General features: G+C 51.7%; 1 protein-coding gene across 2 annotated transcripts in view; it reads left to right on the top strand.

The window, feature by feature from the left end:
• The window catches only part of cip2a (cellular inhibitor of PP2A), a 16,485-nt gene continuing 5,711 nt past the window's right edge, over positions 1 to 10,774 (top strand). The window contains exons 1-13 of one of the 2 annotated variants that reach the window (XM_056434631.1): positions 1 to 44; positions 249 to 363; positions 657 to 759; positions 2,529 to 2,641; positions 2,733 to 2,827; positions 2,914 to 3,010; positions 3,246 to 3,368; positions 3,766 to 3,911; positions 3,978 to 4,053; positions 4,976 to 5,200; positions 5,288 to 5,453; positions 5,527 to 5,650; positions 7,582 to 7,681. In XM_056434631.1, coding sequence (XP_056290606.1) covers positions 262 to 363; positions 657 to 759; positions 2,529 to 2,641; positions 2,733 to 2,827; positions 2,914 to 3,010; positions 3,246 to 3,368; positions 3,766 to 3,911; positions 3,978 to 4,053; positions 4,976 to 5,200; positions 5,288 to 5,453; positions 5,527 to 5,650; positions 7,582 to 7,681 — 1,470 coding nt within the window. In that variant the 5' untranslated portion in view covers positions 1 to 44; positions 249 to 261. Of the gene's footprint in view, positions 45 to 248; positions 364 to 611; positions 760 to 2,528; positions 2,642 to 2,732; positions 2,828 to 2,913; positions 3,011 to 3,245; positions 3,369 to 3,765; positions 3,912 to 3,977; positions 4,054 to 4,975; positions 5,201 to 5,287; positions 5,454 to 5,526; positions 5,651 to 7,581; positions 7,682 to 10,774 lie in introns of both variants that reach the window. The other variant, XM_056434630.1, reaches the window with a different exon arrangement.

Raw genomic sequence — 10,774 nt, 5'->3', positions numbered from 1 at the left:
TGTTGTTGTTGTTGTTGTTTCCCGGCGAAAAAGAAGCACCACAGGTAGCCTTTCACAAACATAACAGCACTATTAATATTCACCGTATTGGCTTAAAGTATATTAACACCGGAAAATAATGTTTTTACCGCGTTTAGATGTCGTTTCACTCGCTGTTGTTATGAAGCGGTGAACTGTTAGCCTCAATATGGACGTCGTGAAACGTTAACGTCAGTTGCTCCTGTTCCCCCGTGTTGCCTCACCTGTAGAAGCTCACCGGTGATGGACGTGACCACGTGCCTGAAGTCCCTGCTGCTGGCCGTCCAGCAGTACAGAGACGGCCGCACGACGCAGAACGCCGCGCAGCTCCAGAAGCTGGTGGAGGTGAGACGTTCAGGGCCCTGCGACCCCGTGACCTTTGACCCTACAAACAAAGCTACGGAAGCCCATTTCTAGTATTATACTATATAAGTATGAGATGAGATTTGAAGTCATAATTATGTAGGTGTCATGCCCCCTCAGCAGAGTTTGACTGCGTTAGCCGTGCGATTATAACCCACATGACACATGGGTAGGTCTGTAGCTTTAAATGTTTAAATGAAAGCTTGACAGTGTTGTTTGTGTGTTTATAGGACGTGTCGGGCCTCAAATGTGACCAGCTGCTCTCCTCGGGTCAGGTCATGTCCCGCGAGTGTGTGAGGGGGCTGGTGGAGCTGGCTGGAAACCCCAACACCATCCCCACCCTGACGAGCGCCATCGTCTCCCTGCTGTCGCAACTCGGTACGCGACGCACACATGCACCCCCCTTCACACCGCACACATGCACCCCCCTTCACACCGCACACATGCACCCCCCTTCACATCGCACACATGCACCCCCCTTCACACCGCACACATGCACCCCCCTTCACACCGCACACATGCACCCCCCTTCACATCGCACACATGCACCCCCCTTCACACCGCACACATGCACCCTTCACACCGCACACATGCACCCCTTCACACCTCACACATGCACCCCTTCACACCTCACATGCACCCCTTCACACCGCACACATGCACCCCCCTTCACACCGCACACATGCACCCCCCCATCACACCTCACACATGCACCCCCCTTCACACCTCACCCTTCACACCGCACATGCCCCCTTCACACCGCACATGCACCCCTTCACACCGCACACATGCACCCCTTCACACCTCACACATGCACCCCTTCACACCGCACACATGCACCCCTTCACACCGCACATGCACCCTTCACACCGCACATGCACCCCTTCACACCGCACATGCACCCCTTCACACCGCACATGCACCCCTTCACACCGCACACATGCACCCCCATTCACACCGCACACATGCACCCCCCTTCACACCGCACACATGCACCCCCCTTCACACATGCACACATGCACCCCTTCACACCGCACACATGCACCCCCCTTCACACCGCACACATGCACCCCCCTTCACACATGCACCCCTTCACATTGCATGCACCCCTTCACACCGCACATGCACCCCCCTTCACACAGCACACATGCACCCCTTCACACCGCACATGCACCCCTTCACACCGCACATGCACCCCTTCACACCGCATACATGCACCCCTTCACACCGCACACATGCACCCCTTCACACATGCCCCCTTCACACCGCACATGCACCCCTTCACACCACACATGCACCCCCTTCACACACATGCACCCTTCACACCGCACACATGCACCCCCCTTCACATCCCACACATGCACCCCCTTCACACCGCACACATGCACCCCCCTTCACACCGCACACATGCACCCCTTCACACTGCACATGCACCCCTTCACACGCACACATGCACCCCTTCACAGCACATGCACCCTTCACACATGCACCCCTTCACACCGCACACATGCACCCCTTCACACCGCACACATGCACCCCTTCACACCGCACACATGCACCCCCCTTCACACCGCACACATGCACCCCCCTTCACACATGCACCCCCCTTCACACCGCACACATGCACCCCCTTCACACCGCACACATGCACCCCCCTTCACACCGCACACATGCACCCCCCTTCACACCGCACACATGCACCCCCCTTCACACCGCACACATGCACCCTCCTTCACACCGCACATGCACCCTTCACACCGCACACATGCACCCCTTCACACCGCACATGCACCTTCACATGCACCCCCTTCACATCGCACACATGCACCCCTTCACATCGCACATGCACCCCCTTCACACATGCACACACATGCACCCCTTCACACCGCACACATGCACCCCCCTTCACATCGCACACATGCACCCCCCTTCACATCGCACACATGCACCCCCCTTCACACCGCACACATGCACCCCCTGTCTGCTGCGACCCTGAAGAACGTTTTATGTTTATAATCATCCTCTTCGTATCGTGACCATTCAATGCTTTGAGGAGTAGAAGAGCAGCAGATCCGTGAGCTCCTCTTCATGCGTGTGCGTGTGTGTGTGTGTGTGCGTGTCCGCGTGCGCTCTGGCTCCGCCTCCAGCCGGTGACGATGGCGGTCTGGAGGTTCTGAACAGCAGGTACAACCTCACCAGCACCCTGGCATCCGTCGTCCACTGCCACAGCGGCACGCCGGAGGAGCCCCTGGTGCTGCAGGTAAGCCCCGCCCCCCCCCCCACCTCGTGCTCCTCTAACAGATGATGTCGTCTTTTGGTCCATGGTCCTCACTGGTTGTCTCGTGTTTCAGTGTTTGCAGCTGCTGCAGCGACTGACCTACAACACTCGCGTCTTCCAGTCGACCAACTACATCCAGGAGCTGCTCGCCTTCCTCATGGCCGCCGTGTAAGAGCCTCGCCGCCCGAAGCCGGAGGACGTCTCTGCTGTCGCTCGCCTAACCTCCGCGGTTTTTTCCTCCCACGTCACCACAGCCAGTCCCACAGCGACGAGCTCCTGGCGCCGTGCCTCGGCCTCATGGTCAACCTGTGCCGGGACAACCGCTCGGTGCAGCGCCACATCAAGTCTCTGGTGAGTCCGACGGGGAGTTTACACGCGGCGACCCGCCCGCTAAGGTCGCCGCTCGCCTCGGAGCCGATGGCGTGAAGAGCACTCGGCTGCTGTGGGGGTCGCATCGCGTCGACAACATCGTGAACACACCTCCTCTGGCGGTCCAGGCTCCGCCTCTTGACCTCAGGATGGATGAGAGTGCGTCGCCGTGGTTCCCGATGAGGAGCGTCACCTCCGTGTCGCCGTCTCTCCTCAGGACCTCATGAAGCCGTTCTACAGAGCGCTCATCAACCTCCTGGCCCACAACAGTCTGACCGTGGTGGTCTTCACGCTGTCCATCCTGGCCAGCCTCACGCTGGGCGAGAAGGTCGGAGAGAAGGTGACCCGCCCGCAGCATGACCATATATATAAATATATGTATATATATGTGTGTAAATATACAATTTATTTATATATATATATGTAAATATACAATTTATTTATATATATATATGTAAATATACAATTTATTTATATATATATATATATGTGTAAATATAAAATATATCTTGTTGTCTGGTAGCTCAATCAATAGTTTATATGAAATAAGAACATGGTGTGTGTGTGGTGTGTGTGTGTGCGTGCCTGTGTTTGTTTGTGTGTGTCTCTCTGTGTGTGTGTGTGTGTCTCTGTGTGTGTGTGTGTGTCTCTGTGTGTGTTTGTGTGTGTCTCTCTGTGTGTGTGTCTCTCTGTGTGTGTGTGTCTGTGTGTGTGTGTGTGTGTGTGTCTGTCTGCAGCTCTTTGATGCTCAGAACATCCACCAGACCTTCCAGCTGGTGTTCAACATCATTGTGAACGGAGACGGAACTCTGACCAGGAAATACTCTGTGGACCTGCTGGTGGACCTGCTGAAGAACCCCAAGATAGCAGAGTACCTCACCAGGTACACACACACACACACACACACACACACACACGGATCTGAGTTAAACCACCTTCCCGTCTCCAGGTATCAACACTTCTCGGCGTGCGTGTCGAAGGTTTTGGGACTCCTCCAATCAAAAGACCCCGACTCGGCAGCCAAGGTGCTCACACGTTGCTCTGTGTATGTTTATGAAACTTTCCCACCGCACAAACAGACAGCGAACGCATCACAGGCGTGTAAGAGGTGTCCGTCGTGTGCGTGGTGGAACTGTTTTGAGGAGCATCAAATCACATGATCAATAAATAAAAGAAGACAATTTAAAAAGATACATTATTTATTATTATTAATTCTTTATTTAATTACATTTAAATATATAAATAAAAACAACATAAATATATAAATACAAACAACAATAAGAATAAATTAAAAAAAGAAGACAATTTAAATAAATTATTTATTATTATTAACTCTTTATTTAATTACATTTAAATATACAACATAAATATATGAAAAAACGACAATAAAAATAAATGTAAAAAATACAAATGATGAATAAAACGGATAAAAGAAGACAATTTAAAAGGAGTTATTTATCATTAATAATTGTTTATTTTAATACATTTAAATATCGAAATAAAAACAACAATAAAAATATATCAATAAAAACGACAGTACGAAAAAATGTAAAACATTTTTTTACAATTTAAATACATAAATAAATAAAACACATTTAAATGTGTAATTAAAAACAACAATACAAATATGTAAATTACAAAATAAAGAAATAAAAACAATACACATGAGAAAGAGAGCAATAATAAAATATTTAAGTAAATAAAATAAAAGTATAGAAAAATATATAATATTTACTTAATGGAAAAATGTAAATGACCTAAAACTGAAGTAGATAATAATAAAGACCACGAGGCGTTCAATAGAGCCTCATTTATTTATTAACAGGTTTGAAAAGAACTGCAGCCAACACTGATTGATTGATTCCTTGATTGATTTGATTCCTTTTTTGATTGATTGATTGATTCCTTGATTGATTGATTGGTTGATTGATTGATGGTCGTCTGCAGGTGCTGGAGCTCCTGCTGGCCATGTGCAGCGTCTCCGGTCTGCGTCCTCTGCTCTGCGAGGTCGTCTTCCGGCCAGCGGCGGGCCGCAGCCGGCGGGGGGGCGGAGCCGACGACGGGCGCAAGGCGGAGTCCGGGCTCGCCCTGGTGCAGTGGCTGAGCTCGCCTGTGGAGGGCGCCGAGTCGTGCACGCTGCAGGCGCTGCAGCTGCTGAGCGAGCTGCTGGAGGTACGAGAGGAATCATAAGACCCACAATGCAACGGGGCACTCTACGCTTGCCGCTCCTGACTTCCTGTCCCCTCTGTCTGGCTGCAGGAGGCGCTGGCGGCCGGCGCCGTGTCCGAGTGCGTGCTGAGCTTCGTGGAGATGGCGCTCCCCGTCCTGTTGGCGCTGCTGCGGGGCGCCGGCCCCCCCGCCCAGGGGGACGCTCACCTGAGGAAACACTGCCACCGCGTCGCCCACGTCACCAGCCTGCTGCTCGATATCCTCCACCCTGTGTTCTACGTGTTGTTGTTGTTGTTGTGTGTTTGCTTGTGGCCCCTTGACTGCTGCACTGCTGTGCACTGAGGACTCCACCCGGGCGCTGGTGTCCCGCCAGGTGAGTGCTCCGCTCGGCCTCCAGCAGGTGGAGGTCCTCCTCTCCTGCTGCCACCCGGCGGGCTCCGACAACGACCTCGGGTGAGCGGGAAGCTAATCAATATTCACACGGTTCATACCTGCAAACTTGTCACCTTTCGGTGAAATTCACCGTTTTGAACTCAAAATAGGTCATCCACGTGAATCGTGGAGATCCGAAGAGTTTTTGGTTTGGGGGGGGGGGTCACCTGGCCCGCTGCCGTTGAGATTGCAGTGAGACGCGGAGAAAAATGTGAAGTGTTGCTCTTCGCAATAGAACATCTTTGATGGGACGTGTCGCGTCTCGGCCAATCAGCGCTCAGATGTCCACATCGTTTGGGGTTTCAGGTTAGCTTGAATGTTAGCCGCTACATCTGCTGCTGTCACGCTGCACGGTGTAGCGATGCTAACAAAGTACCCGTACGTTAAACACCATGTGATTTAGCATATTTTTAGTATCGATACTTCATTAAGAGAGCGATCAGAGCGCACGCGCTGCTCCGTGTCGAGCTGTCTGCGCACACTGCGCTGCGCAGCTCACAGCGAGAGAAGAGGCGCAGCTTTAGAGACCGACTTCGGCTTAACAAATAAAACTAGAATGGGCACTCGGTAGAGTGCATACCTTCGCATATCACAAGATTGGGCATTGAATTATGAACATTTTGGCATTAGTTGCATGCCAATTGGACAAAAATGTATCGTGCTATGGTAAAAAAAGAGTTTGACCTTTCCATGACCTTGACCTTTGACCCGATTGATCCCAAAATCTAATCAAATGGTCCCCGGATAATAACCAATCATCCCACCAAATTTCATGCGATTCAAGAAAATGTTGACCTGTTCATGACCCTTGACCTTTGACCCGATCGATCCCAAAATCTAATCAACTGGTCCCCGGATAATAAACAATCATCCCACCAAATTTCATGCGATTCGGTTCAATACTTTTTGAGTTCTGCGAAAGATTTTGACCTGTTCATGACCTTTGACCCGATCGATCCCAAAATCTAATCAACTGGTCCCCGGATAATAAACAATCATCCCACCAAATTTCATGCGATTCGGTTCAATACTTTTTGAGTTTTGCGAATAACACGCATACAAATAAATAAATAAATAAACTAGAATGGGCACTCGGTAGCGTGCATACCTTCGCATATCACAAGATTGGGCATTGAATTATGAACATTTTGGCATTAGTTGCATGCCAATTGGACAAAAATGTATCGTGCTATGGTAAAAAAAGAGTTTGACCTTTCCATGACCTTGACCTTTGACCCGATTGATCCCAAAATCTAATCAAATGGTCCCCGGATAATAACCAATCATCCCACCAAATTTCATGCGATTCAAGAACATTTTGACCTGTTCATGACCTTTGACCTTGACCTTTGACCCGATCGATCCCAAAATCTAGTCAACTGGTCCCCGGATAATAAACAATCATCCCACCAAATTTCATGCGATTCGGTTCAATACTTTTTGAGTTCTGCGAAAGATTTTGACCTGTTCATGACCGTTGACCTTTGACCCGATCGATCCCAAAATCTAATCAACTGGTCCCCGGATAATAAACAATCATCCCACCAAATTTCATGCGATTCGGTTCAATACTTTTTGAGATTTGCGAATAACACGCATACAAATAAATAAATAAATACACGGCGATCAAAACATAACCTTCCGGCATTTTCAATGCGAAGGTAATGACAATATATATTTGTTATTACTATCATTATAGGGCTGAGTCAGAGCGGAGGACCTTTTGTTCTTAAACTGTTTATTATCATTGTTTAGATTTGTGGTCAGAACAATAAAATGACTGTAGTTGTGGTTCTAAAAGCTTTGAGGGTTCAAACAACGTGGATGTGGTGAAAAAAAAAAATGTCACCTCCCCCCCCGTTGTCACCTTTTTCACCCCTCATGAGTTTGCAGGTATGACGGTTGTATCAACGGTATATTACACACGTGTGTGTGTGTGTGTGTGTGTGTAGTCAGCTGTGTGCAGACGCTCTGCTGAAGACTCTGGAGCTGATGAGTAAACTGAGACAACAGGTGGAGGACATGGAGACGAGTTTCTACCGGCTGCTACAGGTAATGTGTGTGTGGTCTCTCGCCCTCTCTGGTAGTCTCTCTCTCTTCCTGGTCTCCTCTAATGGTCTCTCACTCTCTCTCTCTCTCTCTCTCCCTGGTCTCTCCTGATGGCCTCTCTCTCTCTCTCTCTCTCTCTCTCTCTCCCTCTCCCTGGTCTCTCCTGATGGCCTCTCCCTCTCTCTCTCTCCCTGGTCTCTCCTGATGGCCTCTCCCTCTCTCTCTCTCTCCCTGGTCTCTCCTGATGGTTTCTCCCTCTCTCTCTCTCCCTGGTCTCTCCTGATGGTCTCTCCCTCTCTCTCTCTCTCTCCCTGGTCTCTCCCTCTCTCTCTCTCTCTCTCTCCCTGGTCTCTCCTGATGGTCTCTCCCTCTCTCTCTCTCACTCCCCCTGGTCTCTCTCTCCCTCTCTCTCTCCCTGGTCTCTCCTGATGGTCTCTCTCTCTCTCTCTCCCCCTGGTCTCTCCTGATGGTCTCTCCCTCTCTCTCCCTCTCTCTCTCTCCCTGGTCTCTCCTGATGGTCTCTCTCTCTCTCTCTCTCCCTGGTCTCTCCTGATGGTCTCTCTCTCTCCCTCCCCCTGGTCTCTCCTGATGGTCTCTCCTCTCTCTCTCTCTCTCTCTCTCTCCCTGGTCTCTCCTGATGGTCTCTCTCTCTCTCCTCCCCTGGTCTCTCCTGATGGTCTCTCTCTCTCTCTCCCTGGTCTCTCCTGATGGTCTCTCTCTCTCTCTCTCTCTCCCCTGGTCTCTCCTGATGGTCTCTCTCTCCCTGGTCTCTCCTGATGGTCTCTCTCTCTCTCCCTCCCCCTGGTCTCTCCTGATGGTCTCTCTCTCTCCCTCCCCCTGGTCTCTCCTGATGGTCTCTCTCTCTCTCTCTCTCTCTCTCTCTCCCCCTGGTCTCTCCTGATGGTCTCTCTCTCTCTCCCTCCCCCTGGTCTCTCCTGATGGTCTCTCTCTCTCTCTCTCCCTGGTCTCTCCTGATGGTCTCTCTCTCTCTCTCTCCCTCCCCCTGGTCTCTCCTGATGGTCTCTCTCTCTCTCTCTCCCTGGTCTCTCCTGATGGTCTCTCTCTCTCTCTCCCTCCCCCTGGTCTCTCCTGATGGTCTCTCTCTCTCTCTCTTCCCCTGGTCTCTCCTGATGGTCTCTCTCTCTCTCTCCCCTGGTCTCTCCTGATGGTCTCTCTCTCTCTCTCCCTGGTCTCTCCTGATGGTCTCTCTCTCTCTCTCCCTGGTCTCTCCTGATGGTCTCTCTCTCTCTCTCTCTCCCTGGTCTCTCCTGATGGTCTCTCTCTCTCTCTCTCCCTGGTCTCTCCTGATGGTCTCTCTCTCTCTCTCCCTGGTCTCTCCTGATGGTCTCTCTATCTCTCTCTCCCTGGTCTCTCCTGATGGTCTCTCTCTCTCCCTCCCACTGGTCTCTCCTGATGGTCTCTCTCTCTCTCTCCCTGGTCTCTCCTGATGGTCTCTCTCTCTCTCTCTCCTGGTCTCTCCTGATGGTCTCTCTCTCTCTCCCTGGTCTCTCCTGATGGTCTCTCTCTCTCTCTCCCTGGTCTCTCCTGATGGTCTCTCTCTCTCTCTCTCCATGGTCTCTCCTGATGGTCTCTCTCTCTCTCTCTCTCTCCTGGTCTCTCCTGATGGTCTCTCTCTCCCTGGTCTCTCCTGATGGTCTCTCTCCCTCCCCCTGGTCTCTCCTGATGGTCTCTCTCTCTCTCCCTGGTCTCTCCTGATGGTCTCTCTCTCTCTCTCCCTGGTCTCTCCTGATGGTCTCTCTCTCTCTCCCCCCTGGTCTCTCCTGATGGTCTCTCTCTCTCTCTCCCTGGTCTCTCCTGATGGTCTCTCTCTCTCTCTCTCCCCTGGTCTCTCCTGATGGTCTCTCTCTCTCTCTCTCCCTCCCCCTGGTCTCTCCTGATGGTCTCTCTCTCTCTCTCCCTGGTCTCTCCTGATGGTCTCTCTCTCTCTCTCTCTCCCCCTGGTCTCTCCTGATGGTCTCTCTCTCTCTCTCTCCCTGGTCTCTCCTGATGGTCTCTCTCTCTCTCCCTGGTCTCTCCTGATGGTCTCTCTCTCTCTCTCCCTGGTCTCTCCTGATGGTCTCTCTCTCTCTCCTGGTCTCTCCTGATGGTCTCTCTCTCTCTCCCTCCCCCTGGTCTCTCCTGATGGTCTCTCTCTCTCTCTCCCTGGTCTCTCCTGATGGTCTCTCTCTCTCTCTCTCTCTCTCCCTGGTCTCTCCTGATGGTCTCTCTCTCTCTCTCCCCCTGGTCTCTCCTGATGGTCTCTCTCTCTCTCTCCCCTGGTCTCTCCTGATGGTCTCTCTCTCTCTCTCTCCCCCTGGTCTCTCCTGATGGTCTCTCTCTCTCTCTCCCTGGTCTCTCCTGATGGTCTCTCTCTCTCTCCTGGTCTCTCCTGATGGTCTCTCTCTCTCTCTCCCCTGGTCTCTCCTGATGGTCTCTCTCTCTCTCTCCTGGTCTCTCCTGATGGTCTCTCTCTCTCTCCCCCTGGTCTCTCCTGATGGTCTCTCTCTCTCTCTCTCCCTCCCCCTGGTCTCTCCTGATGGTCTCTCTCTCTCCCTGGTCTCTCCTGATGGTCTCTCTCTCTCTCTCCTGGTCTCTCCTGATGGTCTCTCTCTCTCTCCCTGGTCTCTCCTGATGGTCTCTCTCTCTCTCTGGTCTCTCCTGATGGTCTCTCTCTCTCTCTCTCCCCCTGGTCTCTCCTGATGGTCTCTCTCTCTCTCTCCCTCCCCCTGGTCTCTCCTGATGGTCTCTCTCTCTCTCCCTGGTCTCTCCTGATGGTCTCTCTCTCTCTCACTCTCTCTCCCTGGTCTCTCCTGATGGTCTATCTCTCTTTCTCCCTCCCCTGGTCTCTCCTGATGGTCTCTCTCTCTCTCTCCCTCCCCCTGGTCTCTCCTGATGGTCTCTCTCTCTCCCTCCCCCTGGTCTCTCCTGATGGTCTCTCTCTCTCTCTCCCTGGTCTCTCCTGATGGTCTCTCTCTCTCTCTCTCCCTGGTCTCTCCTGATGGTCTCTCTCTCTCTCTCTCTCCCTGGTCTCTCCTGATGGTCTCTCTCTCTCCCTGGTCTCTCCTGATGGTCTCTCTCTCTCTCCCTGGTCTCTCC

Source organism: Pseudoliparis swirei, chromosome 16, assembly GCF_029220125.1.
Source record: "Pseudoliparis swirei isolate HS2019 ecotype Mariana Trench chromosome 16, NWPU_hadal_v1, whole genome shotgun sequence".
NCBI classification, from domain to species: domain Eukaryota; kingdom Metazoa; phylum Chordata; class Actinopteri; order Perciformes; family Liparidae; genus Pseudoliparis; species Pseudoliparis swirei.
The sequence above is the reverse complement of the archived record's forward strand: the minus strand, read 5'-3'. Positions and strand labels throughout refer to the sequence as shown.